The sequence below is a fragment of the Neovison vison genome, chromosome 2 (assembly GCF_020171115.1).
Source record: "Neovison vison isolate M4711 chromosome 2, ASM_NN_V1, whole genome shotgun sequence".
Lineage (NCBI taxonomy): Eukaryota > Metazoa > Chordata > Mammalia > Carnivora > Mustelidae > Neogale > Neogale vison.
In genome coordinates, this window is record NC_058092.1 from 72800451 (window position 1) to 72823307 (window position 22857).

Consider the following 22857-nt stretch of genomic DNA (forward strand, 5'->3'; position numbering starts at 1 on the left):
TGATTATTTCATGATGCCCTTGGATAAAGTGGAAACACTTTAGCATTGTAGTGAATGTTTTCCATGGTTTCATCCCAAAGCTAAGTGGTTAAGAACTCAGACTTTGAAATCATATCTGGGTTAGAATTCTAGCTAAGTCACTTGATAGTTATACGATGGTGAGACAAAAATTTAACCATCTAGGGGCACCTGAGTGGCTCAGTGGGTTAAAGCCTCTGCCTTCGGCTCAGGTCTTGATCTCAGGGTCCTGGGAGACCTTCTCTCCTCTCTCTCTGCCTACTTCTCTGCCTACTTGTGATCTCTGTCTGTCAAATAAATAAATAAAATATTTAAAAAAAAATTTAACCATCTAAAGTGAGGATAATACTTACCTCATAATGCTGTTGTGAAGATTAAGTGAGATGTGCAGAAGACATTTACTGCAGTGTTATACTACTTAACACTATAGCACACTAACAAATAATTATTAATATGCTTTCCAGCTTCATCTCCTCTCAGTTTCTCTAACTCACACTCACCTTCCACAGCAGCAATACTGTGCTTCATAACCTGTCCATTCTCTAAACTTCAGGCTTTTTCATCCTTTCATGTCTTTATTAACAATACATTGTTTACAATGTTCATTCTATGTGAGTCCGCATGGTAAACCTGGATATTTAAATTTTTGTTATGGAGAGATAACCCAAGATGATGGCATAAATAGACCCTGAAGTCACCTCCTCCCATGGACACACTAAATTTACAATTACATATAGAATAATTCTGGAGAAGAACTAAAGGCTCATTAAACAGCCTTTTATACAACAAAAGATAAAGGACCACACACAGAAGGGCAGGACAGATAAAGGCAAGGTAACAATGGGAATGCCACTCCCAATGTGATAACCTGTAGTAGGGAGAGATACCACTCCCATGCAGATTTGCCACAATGAGGCAAAGAGAAAGAGCAGTGGTTTAAAGGGAAACTAGACTGTAAGTAAAGGAAATCCATTTAGTAACCCTAGAATGACTGTCAAAGGGGCAGAAAACTGGTGAACTCTCACCAAAATCAAAAGAGCTGGTGAGCACCATTTTTCACATTATCCTTCCATCTTGATGGTGCAGAAAAGAATAGGGTACAGGTCCTCTAGCTGATCTGGTGAGGCCATCCCAGTTCACCCTGGTTTCTGGGCCCATACCAGCTCCAGCTCTCCTTAAAAGGTGGCACTGCACAGCATGCTCAAGGTCCCAATACCTGTGGCACAGTTCCAACTGTGCTATTACTACAGTCTTGGCATGGTATGCTTTGGAATTCTGCAGCCTTTGTCTGATCCTGCCATCCCACCAAAGGGACCTTGGTAATATGCCTGGGAACCCCTAGCCTGTGCCTACATTAGCTCCAGCCATCCTATCAAGTCAGCCCCAGCATGGCATGCTATGGGACTGTATAACCTGCACCAGACACCACCCCACCAACGTGGCACTGGCACAGCACATCCTGGACCTCTCCCACCAGCCTGTGCTTACTCCATCTATCCAAACAAAGCAGCCTCCTGCACAAGATTCCCAGAAACTCTCCTGGCCTCTGGCCACTCAAGTTCTAGTGTCCTGTTAAGATGGCCACAGTGCAACAACTCCAAAGACCCTCCTAACCCATGCTTGCCAAAGCTGCCAAGCACATCTAGTGTATAAAGGGGATTTTTCTACACAAGGTCACTCCTTCAAGACCAAGAGATGCTACCTAATTTATAGAAACAAATACATAAAGTTAAAAAAAAAAAAAAGAGGAAACATAGGGATATGTCCCAAACAAAAGAACAAGATCAAAAACTAGGAAATAAGCTCTAATGAAATGAAGGTAAGTAATTTATCTGATAAGGAGTTCAAAGTAATAGTCATAAAGATACTCATCATCTTGGAAAAAGTAGAGAAACACAGTGAAAACTTCAACAGATATTAAAAATATCAGAAAGAATGAATCAACGCTGAAGAATGCAATAACTGAAATAAAAAATACTGAGGAGAATCAATAGCAAATACAGAAGAATGAATCAACAAACTGAATGAAAAAAAAATAGTGGAAATGCCCAATCAGAACAGCAAAAAGAAAAAAAATCTTTTAGAAATGAGAACAAGGGACCCATGAGACAACATCAAGCATACTAATATTCACATTAGGAGAAGAGAAAGGGACAGAAAACTTATTTGAAGAAATAATAACTGAAAACTTCCTTAACATCGGGAAAGAAACATACATCCAAGTCCAGAAAGCAATAAGTCCTCAACAAAATGAACCCAAAGATATCAAAACCAAACCTATTTTAATTAAAAATATTATAATCAAAATGGCAAAAGTTAAAGATAGAATCTTAAAGGCAGTAAGAGAGGGCACCTGGGTGGCTTAATTGGTTAAGCATTCAACTCTTGACTTCAGCTCAGGTCATAGTCTCAGAGTGGTGAGATCAAGCCCTGTATTTCTTTCTCTTCCCCTCCCTCTGCCCCTACGACCCCCAGCTCACACACATTCCCTCAGTCTAAATAAATAAATAAATAAATAAATAAAGGCAGCAAGATAAAAAATAAATAATCACAAACAAGGGAAACACTATAGGACTGTCAAGCTAATTTTTCAGCAGAAATTCTGGCAGTCTGAAAGGAGTAGCAGGATATATTGAAAGTGCGGAAAGGGGAAAATTGACAACTGAGAATATTCTACCCAGTAAGGTTATCACTCAGAATTGGAGGACAGATGAAGAGTTTCCCAGACAAGGAAACAAAAGTAGTTCATCAGCACTAAACTGGCCTTACAAGAAATGTTAAAAAGTCTTGAAAAAGGAAAGTTCCTATTTAGAAATATGACTCACTTCAGGTCTACAGATATATATAGACTGAAAATTAAAAATTGGAAAGAGATATTCCACACAAATGCAAGTAAAAAAAAAAGGTAGAGTAGTAATACCTATAAATGACAAAATTGATTTTAAAACAAAGATTGTAAGACAATAAAAGAATGGCATTACATAGTGTTAAAGGAATAAATCCAAGAAGAGGACATAACATTGATAAATATTTATGCACCCAACATCTAGAAAGCACCTAAATCTAGAAAGCAAATGTTAACAGAAAAAAGTGGAAAAATTAATAGTTTAAAGTAATAATAGCAGGAGACTTTAATATCCCACTTACATCAATGGATAGATTATCCAGACAGAAATTAATAAACACTGGCCTTAAATGACACATTAAACCAAATAGACTTAATAGATAAACATATGGAATATTTCATCTAAAAACTGTGGAATACACATTCTTTTCAAGTGCATGTGGGCTACTCTATATTACGGGTAACCTATAAGGCGACAATATAAGTTTCAATAAATTCAAGATGACTGAATTATGTCAAACCTCTTTTCTGACCACAGCACGAAACTAGAAATCAATTACAAGAAAAAAAAAAATAGAAAAAACATAAGCACACAGAAACTAAGCAGCACACTACTAGACAACCAATGGGTCAACAAGGAAATCAAAGAGGAAATTAAAAAATACCTCGAGACAAATGAAAATAGAAACATGACTTTCCAAAAATCTATGGCACAAAAGCAGTTCTGAGAGGGAAGTCCACAGCAATACAGGCCTACCTCAAGAAACAGGAAAAATCCCAAATAAATGATCTATTTCTACACTTAATGGAACTAGAAAATATGCAGAAAAATCCCAAAATTAAGAGAAGAAATAACAAAGATCAGAGTGGAAAGAAATGAAATAGAGACTAAAAAAAAGACAATTAAAAAAATTAATGAAACTAAAACCTGGTTCTTTGAAAAGATTTAAAAATACTGACAAACCTCTAGTGACACTCATTAAGAAAAAGGAGAGCCCAAATAAAATACGAATGAAAGAGAAAACATAGGCAGTACACTTTTTGACATCAGTCTTAGCAATATGTTTTTGGCAAGGCAACAAAAGCTAAAATAAAAAATTGAATTACATCAAACTAAAATGGTTTTGTACAGTAAAGAAAACCATTAACAACAACAAAACAACCTACTGAATGAGAGAAAATACTTGCAAATCACATACCTAATAAAGAGTTTATATCTAAAATACTTAAATAACTTATACAATTTTTTTTTAAAGATTTTATTTATTTATTTGTCAGAGAGAAATCACAAGTAGATGGAGAGGCAGGCAGAGAGAGAGAGAGGGAAGCAGGCTCCCTGCTGAGCAGAGAGCCCAATGCGGGACTCGATCCCAGGACCCTGAGATCATGACCTGAGCCGAAGGCAGCGGCTTAACCCACTGAGCCACCCAGGTGCCCCAACTTATACAATTTTTTAAAGATTCTATTTATTTATTTGAGAGAGAGAGAAAGTGAGAGTGCATGCCAGGGCAGAGACAGAGGGAGAGGGAGAAGGCAATTCTCACTGAGCAGGGAGTCCATCACAGGGCTCTGTCCCAGGACCTGGGACCCTGAGGTCTTAACTTGAGCTGAAGGCAGATGTTTAACTGACTCAGCCATCCAGGTGCCCCTACACAATTTAATACCAAAACCAAATAAATAGGGGCACCTGGGTGGCTCAGTCGATTAAGCAACATCAGGTCATGATCATGTCATGATCCTGGAGTCCTGGGATTGAGTTCCTCATTCAGCTCCGGGCTCAGCAGGGAGTCTGCTTCTCTCTCTGACCCTCTCCCCTCTCATGCTCTCTCTCTCTCACTCTCTCTCAAATAAATTAATTAAGTATTTTAACAAATAAATAAATATCAAATTAAAAACCTGGTTAAAAAATGGGCAGAGAACTTGAATAGATAAGTTCCAAAGAAGACATACAGGTGTCAACAGGCATATGATAAAATGTGCAACATCACTAATTACCAGGAAAATGCAAGTCAAAACCGTAATGAGATGTCAACTCACAGCTCTCAGATTGGCTATTATCAAAAAGACAAAAAGTAAGTGTCAGCTATGATGAGAGAAAAGGGATTCTCGTACATTGTTGATAAGTATGTAAACTGGTATAGTCACTAAGGAAAATAGTATAGAAGTTCCTAAAAAAAATTAAAATAGAACAATCATGTGATCCAAAAATTCCACTTCTGGGTATTTATCTGAACAAAATGAAAACACAAATTCAGAGATATATACATCCCTATGTTCATTGCAGCATTATCTGAATAGCCAAATATGGAAGTAACCTAAGTGTCCATTGATAGATGAGTGGATAAAAAAGATGAGCTAGAGATATACAACAAAATATCACTCTACCACAAAAAAAGGATGAAGTCTTGCCATTTGTGACAAAACAGATGGACCTAGAGGGTATTATATACTAAATGAAATAAGTCAGACAGGGACGCCTGGGTGGCTCAGTTGGTTAAGCAGCTGCCTTCAGCTCAGGTCATGATCCCAGCATCCTGGGATCAAGTCCCACATCGGGCTCCTTGCTCGGCGGGGAGCCTGCTTCTCCCTCTGCCTCTGCCTGCCTCTCTGTCTGCCTGTGCTCGCTCTCTCTCCCTCTCTCTCTCACAAATAAATAAATAAAATCTTTAAAAAAAAAAGAAAAGAAAAGAAATAAGTCAGACAAAGACAAATGTCATATAATTTCATTTACCATAGAATCTGGAAAACAAAAACAAACAAATAAAATAAAACAGAAACAGACTCATAGATGCAGAAAACAGTTGATTACCACAGAGGACAGGGGTCAGGGCAGGGAGACAAAATAGATGAAGAACTTAGAGTTAGTTACAAACCTCCAGTTAGAAAATAGTAAGTTATGGAGAGATCATGTACAGAATAGAGAATAAAGTCAATATTTCAGTAACTCTATATGGTGACAGATAGTAACAACACTTATTGTGGCAATCATTTCATAATATATTAAGTTGTCAAATCATTATGATGTACATAGGAAATTAACAGGGTATGTCATAATTATACTTCTATGAATAAAATTTAAAAATAAAGAAATTTTGCTAATTCCTAGTAATATATACACAACAACAGTAAAGTAAGTTAAAAATGCTTAGTGTTCTTCAGGTATTCTGTGCTATTTATAAATTCCAGGACACTGCAAACTTTCTTGTATTTTAATCAGAGGATTTTTTTATGGACCCAAAGGGTTTCAGTAGCCAGAAAACTCTCATCCATATATCATAGGTTATGGCCTTTTAGTTTTTTTCACCTCTTCCAAGAATTCCTTTTTCAGTGATTTATGTTTTTTTGAAAATGTTATCTCCCTAATCTATGTCTATACCAAACAAAGAAAATCATTTTCAAAGACCTGAACTCAAGACGTTGGAGAAGATACTCTAACTAAACAAAGGGTGCTGAAAGAACAACTAAACATGCAAGCAACTTCCTGATTATCTTGAAATAAGCTCTACAATTTATTAAATGCACCTGAGACAGCTCAAAAATATCCAGACATCTTCTGATATTCCTAAAGTCTTTTTCTTCAACCATTCATTGAAACATGAGATTAGAAAACTCTAAATATAATACGTTTTTCCTTCCTTCCTTCCTTTCTTTCTTTCTTTCTTTCTTTCTTTCTTTCTTTCTTCCTTTCTTTCTTTCTTTCTCGATTTTCTTTTACCTTTGATCCTTCAGGGCCATTTTGTCCAGGAATCCCAATATCTCCTGGAAAACCCTAGGGAAGATAAAAACATAGAGAATTTACTCAAAAGCCATTACCATATGTCTGTTAAACATATGAAAATTTCCTTTGCTATTCTCTCATCCCCAGTTAAAGTACTTTATACCACTCAAAGACTCAGTATTAAAGGCGCATTATTAGGCAGTTGTTTAACTGTGGAATACAAAACTGACAAAATGTACTAAAACAGAATTTACTTCAACAGTTATTCACAATTTTTGGACCCAAAGAAAATTCTTCAATCCAGTCTAAGAGTACCAAAGTCTTATTCCAAAACTAACCACAACATGGAAAAAAGGCAAAAAGTTTCATAATAGGTCCTTCCAATGATCTATGGGACACGTGGCCACCCAAGGATTAGGGGAATATAATTTGTTAGATTTACTGTTTACTAACCGAATGTTAACTTGTACATTTTTGTTAGGCAGAAATGCAAATAACTTCTATCTGGTGAAAAAATAACCATAAAGGTTATGGGTTAATATACAGGATATTAATTAGTTTTGTATCTAATTTAGTTATCTTATTTTAACATCACCATATTTAATAGTCAATACTTATTAGCTCTTCAAATGCTACTCAAACTCATCTTAACATCCTACTGATTTCATCATTAATTAATGAATTCAAAAAATTTTTTCACCCACATTTATTTTATATTTGCCTGAAAATCACAATTTTATCTTTTTGGAAATTATATTTTGGCAGTCTAAAATAATTGGTTCAAGAAACAGAATGGAGCTAGTGTTAAATAAAACTTGTGCTGGGGAAAGTTCTAGAATGTTGCTCTAAAATAATTAGATCAATCAATGTTCTTGCTGAAATAATAAATTAAAATGTGATTTATCATAATTAGTTTCAATAATGAGAATAAGCAAATAAGTGCAGTTTTATTTCTATTGATTTTATCACAGATAAACCTATTTTAGTATTTTCTGCTGACTTGGGAAAAGGAACAGAAGGTAAGATGAGTACAAGAATCAGAATCTTTATTTAGTATGTTATTTATTTGAGAGAGAGAGAAGGAGCAGGGGCAGAGGGAGAAACAGACTTCCCATCGAACAGGAGCCCACAGCAGGGCTCTATCCCAGAACCCTGAAATCATGACCTGAGCCAAAGTTAGATACTTAACTGACTGAGCCACCCAGGTGCTCCAAGAATCAGCATGTTAAAAAGTAAAAGTTGCAAGTAAATATGAATAGGAGCTAGAAAAGTTAGCTCAGTGAAGAAGTAAATATGATGGCAGTAAAACTGCCCACAAGTTACATGGAACTGCAAGGTTGATTCTGGAATACTCATACTGGAAAGAAAAACAAATAAAAAAAAAGTGATACTAACTCATCCAGTCCAGATTAGGATTGAAAGGCCTTGACTCTGATTTAAAATTTGTATTCTATGGAGAAAAATATTATTTAGGGACATTTCTGGCAAGAGAGAAGACAGTGATAACAGAAAGACTGGTCACAGGATCAGATTTAAGTTTGGCAACAGAATATTTTTAACACAGACTTGTTGATTGCTTTTCTAATTAAAAAAATCAGGTTCACCTATGCCTTCTCTGCCTAAATAATCTTCCCTCATCTTTGTTCAACTAAAGACTTGTGTTTTAAATAGAAAATTGAATAATATTTTTTCCAAGTTTTCATTTAAATACCAGCTAGTTCACATACAGTGCAATGTTAGTTTTAGGTATAGAATTTAGTCATTCATCACTTACATACAAGATCCAGTGCTCATCACAAGTGTCCTCCTTAACACTTATCACCTATTTAACCCATCGTCTTGCCCACCTCCCCTCCAGTAAACAACAGTTTGTTCTCTACAGTCAAATTATGAAGAAGCCCAAATACTCATTGACTAATGAATGGATAAAGAAAATGTGATATATATATATATATATATATATATATATATAATAATGGAATATTGCTCATCCATGAAGGAAATCTTGCCATTTGCAATGACATGGATGGAGCTAGAAAGTAATATGTTAAGTGAAATAAGATGACCAGAGAAAGAAATACCATATGATTTCACTCATATGTAGAATTAAAGAAAGAAAAATGAACATAAGGGGGGAAAAAGACAAACCAAGAAAACTGAGTGATATTTTGCTTCTTTGATCCCCAAACCATGGGTTAGTTCTCTTCTAGGAACTCACACCATCTTAGAGTCCTAAAAGGTCACTTAATATTGTGTTATGGCTTACATCATTTTCCTCATCAAACTGTAAACTCCTTGAAGGCAGTTTTAGGTCTTATGAACTATAATATTACAATGCCTGGCACATAGTAAGTGCTGAAAAAGTTATTTTGTTGTTGTCATTGTTGAGTGACTGACTTGTTTCTTTCAGGAAAAAAAAAAAAAGACAACAAGTCTTTTTTTGACTTTTGGTCCCTGGGTACTGGTGTACAACCACTGGTTGAGAGCATCCTCACGGATAAATTATTAGTTCCTGTCCATCCTCTAATGAGCCTGAAACACCTTGTCATTCTAGAAAGCAAAAAGACTATGAAAGATTTCAACTCTGGAGTTATGTTAAAAGAACCAAGGGGGCTTGAAGAGGATCCCAGTGAGAAGATATGGAACAATATGAATTTCAATGAGGATAAGAATTGCAATGGATTGAAACATATCAAATACGTTTAAATTCACGAGTTTGTAATGATTCAACAATTAAAGAACTGCCCATGTATAGAGAATGAAAGGAAGTCAACTCCTTGTTTTGAAAACTGGTAAAGAAAGGTGAAGAATCAAGCATTTATTCTACTTTCCCCATATGCACTGTGCTGCTACTAATGAAAAAGTAGATGAGGGAATGTATGCAACCCCCCAAAAAATCAATCACCTACATCTAATACATCTGGGAAGTTATCAACTCTTATTAACATCATAAAAAAAGAAATAACTAGACATTATGTGCTTCCTGATGAAAGAATACAGTATCAACTATAGTCTTACCAAAAACAAATAAACAAAACTCAAAATGGTCAGGTCTCTGTACTGACTACCCAGGTCACATGACTGGGGATCTTCAACAGCTAAATTGTGAGGGAGAAAGGGTGAATGGAAAGAGAGCTTGTAGACTGAAAGATATAGTAACAAAATAAGTCTACATTATAGTTTCAAAAGATGCACACTTGAATGACAAACCATAAAAGAAAAAAGCACTGCCACCTTTTGGGAGGAGAGAAAGGCTGTGGTTCCTTCTTAAACATTAAAATAATAGTGAAGGAATATTTAGACTGAAAGATATAGTAACAAAATAAGTCTACACTATAGTTTCAAAAGATGCACACTTGAATGACAAACCATAAAAGAAAAAAAGCACTGCCAACTTTTGGGAGGAGAGAAAGGCTGTGGTTCCTTCTTAAACATTAAAATAATAGTGAAGGAATATTAAAAAAAAAAACCTGACATGCTAAAGACCAGGAGAATAGAGGATGACAGATGTCAATAATTTGGAAACTTTTTATTTCTTTTTGTTGTCTGATTGCTGTGGCTGGGATTTCTATACTATATCAAATAAAAATGGTGAGAATGGACATCCCTGAGTTGTTCCTGACCATAGAGGAAAAGCACTTATCTGTCAGAATGACTAAAATTAACAACACAAGAAACAACAGGTGTTGGCAATAATGGAGAGAAAAAGGAAATTTATTGCACTGTGTGGAGACTGAGCAGAAGGCAGCGTCTTAACCCACTGAGCCATCCAGGTGCCCTAAGGAATTCTTTTTAACTCTCAAATTTAACATTCAAAATTTAAATCAAATGGCAGGACATGGCTGACCTTGCCAAATAGCAACATTTCAAAGAACTTACAGGCTGAAAGACAAAAAGTACATCAAAGTATAATTTCTGTTAAAAAATTATGTTCATAGTAGCAATGGCCACAGTCACCAAACTGTGGAAAGAACCAAGATTCCCTTCAACGGACAAATGAATAAGGAAGATATGGTCCATATATATTATGGAGTATTATGCCTCCATCAGAAAGGATGAATACCCAACTTTTTTATCAGTCATCATGGATGGGACTAGAAGAGATTGTGCTGAGTGAAATTAGTCAAGCAGAGAGAGTCAATTATCATATGGTTTCACTTACTTATGAAGCATAAGGAATAACACAGAGGACATTGGGAGATGGAAAGGAGAAGTGAGTTGGGGGAAACTGGAGGAGGAGACAAACCATAAGAGAACTGTGGACTCTGAGAAACAAACTGAGGGTTTTGGAGGGGTGGGAGAGGGGGGTTGGGTGAGCCTGGTAGTGGGTATTGTGCAGGGCAAGTATTGCATGGAGCACTGGGTGTGGTGCATAAACAATGAATTTTGGAACACTGAAAAGAAATAAGATGAAAAAGAAAAGAAAAAAAATTATGTTGGCATGAAACTATACAAGAAAAAAATTACAAATAAAAATCTGATAAAGATGTTTTCATTCATTTTAACTTGAAATAATTTGGAAAAATTTGAAAAGTCAAAATGGTTTCTCCCACAATGTGTTTCATTATCTCAGTTAAGTCATTACATCACAATAGAAAATAAACATCTCAGTGAGAAGAAGAAACAGCAGCCTCACTTCTGGTGCCTTTATTTTCAGCTGAGATACAAGTGACATATAACATATTAATTTCAGCTATAAAACACATTCATTCAAATATGTATTTATTGTGAAATGCTTACCACAATGTCTAGTTAACATTTTATCACTACAAATGGTTGTAATTCTTTTTATATTATGATGAGAACTTCTAAGATCTACCCCCTTAATGACTTTTGGCAGTAGTTAGAAGTTTGGAAACTACAGTGTCCTAATACACTTGATCTTAGCCAAAAGGCCGAGAAGCGATTACAGTGTCCTAATAAAGTCCATGATGCTCTATGACATACACTGAGCACTTTAGTATTTCTTCGTTAAGAGTTATAAAGTCTCTGTTTTCTACTAAAATATATAGTCCTCCTGGTAAAAAAAAAAAAAAAAGGTTAAAAATGGTAAATGGATAAACAATCTATAAATAAATAAATCCAAAGGATAAGCTAATTATTGTATATCAGAAAATGAAACCTGACGTGGCAACCTGGATAAATATTGAATGTGTTCTATATTCTTGGCTCCTTTGTCATAGATTAATTGACTGCATATGGATGGATTTATTTCTGGGCTTTCTATTCAGTTCCATTGACCTATGTGTGTGATTTTTTTTAAAGATTTTATTTACTTATTTCAGAGAGATAGAGATAGAGAGAGAGAGAATGAGAGGGAAGAAGGTCAGAGGGAGAAGCAGACTCCCCGCGAAGCTGGGAGCCCAATGCAGGACTCAATCCTGGGACACCAGGATCATGACCTGAGCCAAAGGCAGTCACTTAACCAAGTGAGCCACCCAGGTGTCCCTATATGTCTGTTTTTAATGCAAATACCATACTGTTTTGATTATTATAGCTTTGTAATATACTTTGAAATCAGCAGTGTGATGCCTCCCTCCAGCTTTGTTCTTTCTTGAGATTGCTTTGGCATTTCAAGTTTACCTATGGTTCCATATATGTTTTAGGACTATTTGTTCTATTTCTGTGAAAAATGTTATTAGAATTTTGATAGAGTTTGCACTGAATCTGTAGATAGACACATTTGGGTAGTATCAACATTTTAACAATATTAATTCTTCTAATCCATGAACATGGAATATCTTTCCATTTTATGTGAGTCTTCTTCAATTTCTTTCATCAGTGTCTTAAAGCTTTCAGTAAAGATGTCATTCACCTCCTCAGTCAATTTATTCCTAGAGATTTTATTCTTTTTGATATAATTATTAAGTGGGATTGTTTTCTTAATTTTCTCTTTCAGATAGCTCCTTATTAGTGAATAGAAACACACTTTTTGTAAGTTGATTTTACACGCCTTTTTAATAGAAATAGTCTAATCAATTTCTATTGAGAAGCAGAAAACTGAAGAGGCTTTAAAAATCGTAAATGAAAATGTATCTTCTATTTTCAGACTTCTCACATGGGTTTACAGGACTGATAAGAGTGACTCAGCATTCTCTCCAGTAATGCCAATGTTTTATTACTCCCTAATCACTAAAGGCCAGAGACAAATTCAAATTTTTAAGGCAAAACCTGGGAACCAAAGTACTAGCAGACTCCATTAGTTTCCTGGGAAATCACAAGGATAAAATGTGGTCATTCTTATTTTGGCAGTAGTTAGAGGTTTGGAAGCGAGCATGTCCTATTAGAGTAAGTACATGATACTCTATGGCATACATCGAGCACTTTAGTATTTCTTTGATAAGTGTTACAAAGTCTGTTTTCTACTGAAAAAAATAGTCCTTCCAGTTAAAAAATGGTTAAAAATGGTAAATGGGTTTTTGGCAGCTTCCAAGATGGAGGAGTAGGACACCTTAATTTCATCTGGTCCCAGGAATTCAGCTAGATAGCTATCAAACCATTCTGAACACCTGTGAACTCAACCGGAGACTGAAGAAAATAGCTGCAACTCTATGAACAGAAAAGCTACCACTTTCTGCAAGGTAGGAAGTGCAAAGAAGTGACTCTGAGGTGATATATGGGAAGATAGACCACGGGGGTAAGGGAGCCTCTGTCAGCTGGCTACTGGAAAGTGACAAAGCATCAGAACCCAAAATCAGAACTTCTAGAAGTCTGCTCTGGTGAGGGACATTGGTCTGGTGGCTAAGTTGGGGGCAGAACACTTGCTAGGACAGTGTGGTCTCAGGACCCCAGGGTCACAGAAGACTGGGCGTGCCTGAGTGCAGCCAAGCTCCCAGGGAAGCCAGCAGCAGAGTGGGCCACGGAGTGGGCTCTCAGCTCAGGACTGTGATAAATAGTGATCGACAGCACAGTCAGGGGGCCACTGTTCTTCAAGCAGGGACCCAAGAAGCAGCAAATCCAGGGAGATGCCCCTTCCTCCCTGGGGAGGTGCAGCATGGGAATCTGCTGTAGGAATCTGCTGGGTTTGGAGTATCCAATAGGGTCATTTGCCCGAGATACAAAGGCTCAGTCCCAGGCTGGGTGAGCACACAGTGCAGACAGAGACTTGGGAGACAGGAGTGATTGACTGCTTTTCTCTGGGTGCTAAGGAGTGGGATCCCAAGCTCTGTGCTCCAGGGCTACAGATGGGGAGGCCACCATTTTCATTCTATCCTCTAAAGCTTCACAGAAAGCCTTTAGGGTACAAAAGGCACCTAGAGCAAACCGGGGTTGATTACTTAGCTGGCCCCTGGAAAGCAAGGATGGTCCAATTCCTCATAGGGCAAAGGTTTTTGGGAATTAACCCAGCAGGCTCCTTCCCCAGAAGATCAGAAAGAACATCCAGCCTAGACTAAGTTTACTGATCAATGAGAACTACAAATATTCTAGGGGAATACAGCAAACAGAATTCATGGGTTTTTCCATGATTCTTTAGTCTTTCAACTTCAATATCTTAAATGTATCTTTTTCTTTTTAAAATTTTTCTTTCTTCCTTTTCAATCAACTTATCAACTCCTTTTTTAAAAATCTTTTTAAATTTTCATTTTTATAGTCACATTCTCTCCCTTCATTATATTTAACCTTATTTTTTGTATATACGTAAGTTTTTCTTTCTTTAAAATTTTGGGATGCGGGGCGCCTGGGTGGCTCAGTGGGTTAAGCCTCTGCCTTCGGCTCGGGTCATGATCCCGCGGTCCTGGGATCGAACCCCGTGTCGGGCTCTCTGCTCGGCAGGGAGCCTGCTTCCTTCTCTCTCTCTGCCTACTTGTGATCTCTGTCTGTCAAATAAATAAATAAAATCTTTAAAAAAAAGAATTTTGGGATGCAGTTTCCTGTAACACATCAAAATATTCCCAAAATCTAGCATATGGCTCTATTCTATCCACCTGCCTGATCACATTATCTCTCTCTACTTTTTTCTTCTTCCTCTTCTTTTTTTTTTTTTTTTTGGTCTCTTTAAAGTTTTTTTTTTTAATTTTCATCTTTATAGTTATATTCTACCCTCTCAATGCATTTAATTTTATGTATATATATATATATTTTTTTTTCTTTCTTTACAATTCTGAGATGTCATTTCCTCTAATAAACTGACCACTCTCAGGAGATAGTGTATTGCTTTGTTCTGTTCAAAACTGGAGGCATCACAATTCCTGATTTCAAGCTGTATCACAAAGCTGTATGGTACTGAGCCCTAAAACAAACACATATATCAATGAAACAGAACAGAGAACCCAGAAATAAAATGCTGTTATAGGCAGTAGCATCATTTAGGCCATTTGACTCTTTTGAAAGTTTTCTATTTTTCATTGACTTTTATATTGATTTTGCTTTAAATATACAAGAACACAATACAGTTGGCTTAAATTTATCTTAAGTAGTTTATAAGTCTGAACAAAGTAAAAATGAATTTATCTCTTATAAAAACAGTCCTATTAAAACAGGATAAAACTAATAAATCATTCAAGCTGGGGCAACACATAAGTTATGGACTCCTAAAGGGCAAAGTTATTCAAAGTCTAGTTTGGTGCTTGGATATAGTACATTCAATGAAGATTTGACAGCTTTAATTGATGAGCAAATTAAAAATAAACTATTTACACAATTATATTTTCAGTTGTATAGTTTCAAAGTTATTCTTTGTCAAAACAAACAAACAAACAAAACACTGTCCCCCAAAACCCAAGTAGCATTGCTTCTATAGATAGGATTATAACATACGCAAACGAGAAAGAATGCAGTCAGACAAAGAGAGGTTCTATAAGGGGAGAATTCCATTTAAGACATGGATCCAAAAAACAATTGCAAGATTTTATTTTTTAGCATTTATGGAAGTACATGCCATGTCAGTAATATGGTGAATCCAAGTTAGAAAGTAATAAAAAAAAAAAAGATGAAAATGACCTTTTCAGAGTGAGAATAATCCATGTAAAAGTTAATGCCAAAAAAAAATTTTTTTTTTGACAAGGCAGAAGTAATAAATTCACTTTCCCAGGAAACTATAGAAATGAAACTTAAGCACAGGGCAACATACAACTGCAAATTAAGGAACTATTCTGTCTTCAGGGAAAACCACAAACAGAAAATATGAGCCTCTGGAAAAATAAAGGCAAAATAAGGAATTCATCTAGGTATCTGGCTTTCTTTCACTCTCTTTTGCTGTTTTAGAACTAAAAACAATCAAAAGCAAATTTTTTTTCGTTATAATATTGAAAATCTTTGCAATCTTTGCAAATAATTACTGCTATTCATGTATTTTCCCTTTTGCAATTCTATATTTTTGAGTAATAAATTTAGCACAGCTGAATTCCATTAATATGTAGCATCCTAAAAACTCAACAGAGAAAATCCAGAGACAATAATGACAATGAAAATTCCTTATAACACCACATACACTCTCTAAATGACTTGTTTTGTAGGTCTTTGTTTAAATAATATTATCAGTACACTTGAAGTCACGCTACAAAATCAGTTACAAAGTCCATTTTTATTTTACTGAAATCCACACAAAGCTATACTAAAGTTTTAATTTTAAGATAAACTATGTTGACCATTATTTGACCCTTAGATTTGGATAACCTATGTGACAAAAAGCAGATCAGTGTTAGACTAGGGAAGGGAGGAACATGAGAGAGAGAAAGGAAGAATTACAATGGTGACCAAAGAAATTTTGGGATTTTTAAAAAGATTTTATTTATTTGTGAGCAAGAGAGGGCTCATGAGCAGGGGGAAAGGGAAAGGGGAGTGAGAGGGAGAGACTCTAAAGCAGACACTGTGCTGAGCATGGAGCCAATACAGGGCTCAATCTCAGGACCCTGAGATCATGACCTGAGCCAAAACCAAGAGTTTGACACTTAACCAACTGAATCAACCAGGTGCCCCAGAAATTCTGGGATTTGATGGATGTGTTCACTATCTAGATTTTGGTGATGATTTCATGAATTATACCTAGGTTAAAAATGATCAAATTGCACAATTTGAACATATGTACTTTGTGATATTTCAGTTACACCTCAATAAAAGTATAAAACAAAAGGTAATTGGTACTGGGTGTACCCAGTCCTCGTACCATACAACGTATATTCTGGAGACCATCTCAGATTTTCCCTTTTTCAGTGTGTGTAAGTTTGTGGCAAGGAATAGGAAGTTAGATGACTTAAAAGTTGATTTGTATTTTTATGAGGGACTAGCATATATCAATCGCCTACTTTTGTTTTAAATGCACAGCTATGGGCATGGGTTTCCTACCTTGTTTCCTATTCTCTCTTTTCTCCAAATGGAATGAATATTGTGGCTATTTTGTTTTCTTTCTAAAATCATACTGATTATCTGAGATCAGACCTATATATAGACCTCACTGAAAAGAATGCACTTTACTCCAAGAATCTGGACTTGGAGCTAAAAGCAGTAAGTGATCAATAGACTGGGTTATCTCCCTTTGGAGAAGGGAGAGTCTATTTTCAGCTGTGCAGGTGGCTGTCTATTGTTCCTAGAGGCATTTTAAAAACTATATAAGTGTGGTTTAGGGGGGTGCCTTGGTGGCTCAGTTGGTTAAGCATCCAACTCTTGGTTTTGGCTCAGATCAAGATCTCAGGGCCGTGAGACTGAGCCCTGCATTGGGCTCCATGCTGGGCGTGAAACCTGCTTGTCATTCTCCCTCTTCCTCTGTCATCCCCTCCATTCTTTAATTTAAAAAAGAAAAAAATCTGTATAAGTGGGAGAATGGTATATGTAGATACTAGGCACCAAAAATGTAAAATGTAGAGAGCATCTTTTTTCTGCTCACCATCTCTGAAAAACTACTCTTCAATTTCCAGTCTATGTGCTTCTGGTCCCAATTCCAATTTCCAGGGGTGAGTAAATGACCCAAATCTTGCCAATTACAGTATTCCAACCTCATGATTACTGTGACTGATTTAAAGATAATCATGTAATCCAAGCCAGATTGGCTGAAATCCACGTTAGAATTTTTGCTAGAGCTCTAAGGAAAAAAGAATGCTTTCTTTCTGCTAAGATTGCTAACTCTGAGGGCAGTATAAGCGTAGAATTGCCAAAGACCACCTTTTCCACAGTGTGTTGTGAAAGAAGCCAACAGACAACAGACATAATTAAGGCTAAGAGATGGACGGTGTCTTGATTATAGTCATCAAACTTCTATACTCAGTCAAAACTCTAGGCACATGTACTGCTGGACTTCCTGATTATATTAGGCTATGCTAAGTTTTGCTTAAAATCACTTGAGGTAGCTTTTGTTATTTTTAATGGAAACAGACTTGACTAAAACACTGAATTATATGCAGTTTTTTAAGCCCACCTAGCTTCCTCATGTATCTGTGCTGGAGTACCCTTGCCCTCTGTTTCCATTTGACAAGCCATTACTATTTCTTCAAGTCTTTGCTTAAGCCACCAGACTTCTTGGAAGCCTTCTTTAATTCCTTGCTCCAGATTCCCTATTCATATAAATTGTTACCAACTCAAATATAACATAATCTGTGAGGCCTTTCACGGTTCCCCTTAGCCAGAATCAGTAGCTTTTCCCTTTATATTCATATAGAACTCTGTTAATATGGCTATTTAATACTAATGACTCCATATTGTAATTAAGGTTTTTTTTCTTTTTTTCCAATAAAATGTGACCTCATAGAGGAAAATGAAGGTATCTTACCTATCTTTATACTGCTAACATTTAACTTAACATGCAGCTGGTATACACTTCTCCATAGTCACTTGCATTTCTGCACATTATACAAATGGGTTACCAACTATCCACTGTTCCAGTCTATTTTTTCAGAGATTTTCACCATAGCAAAAATGGCCATAGTGTCTCCCTTTGCAGCAAAAGGCAGGAGTGCTTACTGTCCATGTAATAATTTCTTTCTGGAACAAAGTTTGTTTTTTTGTTTTGTTTTGTTTTGTTTTGTTTTTAATAACTGACCATTATAAAAGATTCAGTTTCTCTAAGTTCCAAGTTCCTTTTAGGTAATACAACTACTGCATATGCAAATGTCATCTAGCTCTCTCACATCACCCTATGAGAAGTAAGCCTCCATGAATCAGAGCAAAAATGCTGATATTCTGGAAACTGTTATTGTTAAGAATAATAAACTGTCCTTTGTCTCTGTCTGAGGAGTCTTGCATCTTCTTTTTTTTTTTTTTAAAGATTTTATTTATTTATTTGACACAAATCACAAGGAAGCAGAGAGAGAGAAGAGAAAGCAGGCTCCCCACTGAGCAGACAGCCCGATGTGGGGCTCGATCTCAGGACCCTAAGATCATGACTTGAGCCAAACAAAGAGACTTATTAACCCACTGAGCCACCCAGGCACCCCTTGCATTTTCTGATAAAAATCTGTGAAACTATCAGGCTAACTTGCAGGCTTGGGATCCTTCACAGTCTCTGACAATTCTGGTGATGAGAATGGGATACTGGTGGATACATAGCTTTTTGGAAGAGGAAGTATGAAGGCCTTACCACATGTTTAATTATATTTGAGGAAAGGCCATGCGAATAGGCAGTAAACATGTTAACCAAACTGTATGATCAACCAGACAATAACTGGTCCTCTTCTTTATTGTCTGCTAAAAGGAGAAATTGGAGGAGATGGCTATAGACCAAGTACCAGGAACAGAAAGTATCTTCAAAGACAGTTGTTAGTTGTTAACTTTCCTCTGGGTGGGAAGATTTCTTCATTAATCTAGTGAGCAACCTCAGATCTACCTCAATGTAAAAAGAGTACTCAGTACTATTAGTAATAGCAACTAATAGTACTAAGGTTCCTGCTGGGTAGCCAGAAGATTCTGTCCTCTTTTAAACAACAGTTGTGAAAACTCCCACCCACACTATGAAAGGACAGAAATTTGTGACCACTATGGGCAGAAACCAGGCAAATCAATAAAATTTTGGCTGGTTCATTTGGGAGATCGGGGGTAGGTTCCATATTTTTCACAATAAAGAACTGTAATATTAGGCTCCACTATCACTTGGAGTCAAAGGCCTTGTGCAATTTGGCACCAACCTAGTTGTATAACCTTATCTACCACTCTATACCAACACAAGGAATCTGCATCAGGCAGTCAGTTTCATTCACTGTTCTATAAATCCACTATGCATATTACCTAGATGGCGAGGCTCAGGACCCTGATATCGTGACCTGAGCCAAAACCAAGAGTTGGATGCTTAACCAACTGAATCACCCAGGTGCCCCAGAAATTCTGATTTTGGTGATGGTTTCATGAATTATACCTATGTTAAAAATGATCAAATTGCACAATTTAAACATATGTTATTTGTTATATGTCAATTAGACATATGATTTTCTCTGCCTGGAATGCATTCCCCTTCTCCTGCCATTTATTCATCAACAATGTAATTCAAGATCCATCTTTTCCACAAACCCTTCCCTAATCCTTCCATCTCAATCCTTTCTTGCTTAATCTCTCTCTACTAACACTGAACTATAATAACTACTTATTTCTTACATGATACTTTTGCTATTATCTAATAGTATATGTTTATGTCCTCTTTTTCCAAAATAGACTATAAATTGTCCCAAATTAGAGACAATATATTATTTTTGTATATATCCTATAGTGTTTATAGGCATAGCTCTCACACAGTAGGAACTCAAGAAATAATTTGTTATTGACATATTTGATCACATTTTCTTTCAGCACCAGTGTTTGAGTAACAACTAAAAACATCAAATTACTCAGCCAATCCCAAGTGATACTTCTTTGTTAAGAAGTAACTGGTTTAAGTAAAGGGGATCCATCTGGACTAAGATCTACTCAACTGGCTGCAGGTGGCCTTATTCAAGTTAAGTCCACTGAGGCACTAAAATGGACATTTAGAAGTTTACCTTTGCTTGATAAGGGCAGACTCTCCAAATGAACTTTGGTATTTGTCTCTAGTGAAGACCACCCTGGTGGAAAAAAAGGACCCACAGCTTGGCCACTTCTGGGATCTCTCTGATTAGTAGTCTTAGCTCATTTTGTAGTAAACAACTGGCCTTACTTACCGAGAACGTTATCCAATATTCAACTATTTGGCAATCTCACTAGTCCACTGAGGTTAACAGCTGAATCAACAAACATTCTAACTATCCTGCTACCAAATCTGAAGGTGGTTTCCTGCCAGAACTGGGAGGAAACATAGGTTTAGTTCTCAAAACTGATACTACTATGGTTAAAGAAATAGGGAAGATTCCTGTACAGCATTTTCCATATGTTTTTGTTAAAAGCAGACAAAGAACTAGCATGGGAAAAAAATTAATCTTATGTTTTAAGGTACATGATGTCTTATCTTGGGAGATCTCTAATATTTATAATTCTGGAAAGAGCTAAGTGCACAGATATGTTTACTTCTCTGGTACAGCCATTTAACTTGCCTACAATAAGTAAAACATTATGAAGTAAGGAGAAAAAAAGCTTTGAAGTGGTTTGAAGTGACATTTGGTCAGATGATTTTAATGATGAACAGTCTCTTCAAAGCAATGGCAAAAAACTTAGCATTTACAACAAAAACTTCAGAGTGCTTTGCTTTCATTGATTTTGAAGATCTGAGATTCTGAACTAGAAGGTACTAGAAAGAAATATTGGCCAGTCCCATCTTATTGGTAGTACAGATGACAACACAGATGGTACGATTAATTTGAGGAGCACCAAGTTTGAATCACCCATGAATCTTTCCCTGCTCACTAAATGACACCCTAAATTCTACAATTCAAGACTCATTGCATTAGTTCCAGGTTTCTGTTTAGTGTTAAAATGTAAATATCCTTGAAAGGGGATTCTACTGAAGTTAGCTCTTCTACTAACCACTTACTGCCTGGAGTAAAATATATTTATCAGATCTTTAGAAACAAGCTTTGATGAGAAGGGTAAATTATGGAAAGGAAAAGAGACACTTGTTGTTTGAGATAGACAAGAACTCATGCTCCAAAGGAAAAGAACAGAGGAAGCTCAGTGCCCATAGCAATTGAGTTATTTGGCTATTTTATAATTTTTTTCTGAGACTAAACTGATTCTAGACTTTCAAAGAATTAGCTGATTTTTAATTTTTTATTATATCAAACCTAATTAATTTTGATATCTGAAAAAAAGACAAACAGAGACAGTGGAGGCTTTGACATAGTCAGAACTGAATACTGATTTCTTGAATATAAGTTCTTTGCAGTCAAAACCAAATCTAATTGACCTCGGCATTTTTAAATTTTTTATCTTTTTTAGTGATGAACATATAATGGTTATCTCAAAAAAGATCTGTTGAAAAGAAATAATTAGAACTGGATTCTCTAAAGAAGAACTTAAATGGAAGAGATATTTCTATCGTTAGGTAGACCTCTGGGTTCTAAGGATCAGACAGTCACTCACATCTACATGACTACCAATCATATCATGTAGAGAGTATGTCAGAGATCCTGACAGCATTAAAAAATCTAAAATATCTATATGTGATGGTCTCTATCAGAACATTGTTTAATTCACCAGACTACCACCTACAGAAGTCAGTTGGATTGTGGAGACTGACTGTAGACTACCACAGCCCTAGTTGCAGCTGCTGTGTTAGACAGAGCAGATTACTATGTCCTTCTATATTTGGTATGTAATCACTGATTTGGCAAGCACACTCTTTTCCTTTATAATTAAAAGAAGATTTAAAAATAGTCTGCATTCATGTGGGGCCCTTCAAATTTGGAAGTATCAGTTCATCTTCACAGAAACAAATACATATTTGTAAGAGGTTACGCTTTCTTCCTTTAAAGCTCCAACTAGCACCACTATCTAGAAAATTATAGAATGCTTGATCCAAAGGCATGGAACCCCACAGAGGATAGCATTTGAATAAGATACTCTCTCTAGATCAAAGCTATAAGAGTGGGCTCCTGATATGATTCACTGGCCTTCACCCACTCTGCACCGATTAGAGGTAGCCAGCCTTACAATACAGTCGAACTGCCTTCCAAAATCATAATTGAAGTGCCAACTTAAAGGAAACAATATGAAGGGAGTACCACCCTTTGGGATATAGTGTATTTTTTTTTTTAAGTCACAGACCTGTATATGGCACTTTTGTCTCTAATAGGAGGGATGCATGATTCTGGAAACCAAAGAATAGAAGTGGATATGGTCCTATTTACCATCACTCCCAATGATGCACTATATTTTGTACTTTCTTTCCCCACAACCTTGGACTCTTCAGGGTTAGATATCCTGTTACCCAAAGGGTCTCTCTCTTGAC

The 22857-nt window shown here is 36.3% G+C and overlaps 1 protein-coding gene across 5 annotated transcripts in view; it reads right to left on the reverse strand.

Annotated features, from left to right (window-relative positions):
* The window catches only part of COL24A1 (collagen type XXIV alpha 1 chain), a 395660-nt gene that overhangs the window by 241593 nt on the left and 131210 nt on the right, over nucleotides 1-22857 (reverse strand). For all 5 annotated transcript variants that reach the window (XR_006383188.1, XM_044238615.1, XM_044238616.1 and 2 more), the window contains one exon: nucleotides 6579-6632. Coding sequence is in view for 4 of the 5 variants with exons in the window: in XM_044238615.1 (XP_044094550.1) it covers nucleotides 6579-6632 (54 nt within the window). In the remaining variant the exon portion in view is untranslated. The remainder of the gene's footprint in view (nucleotides 1-6578; nucleotides 6633-22857) is intronic.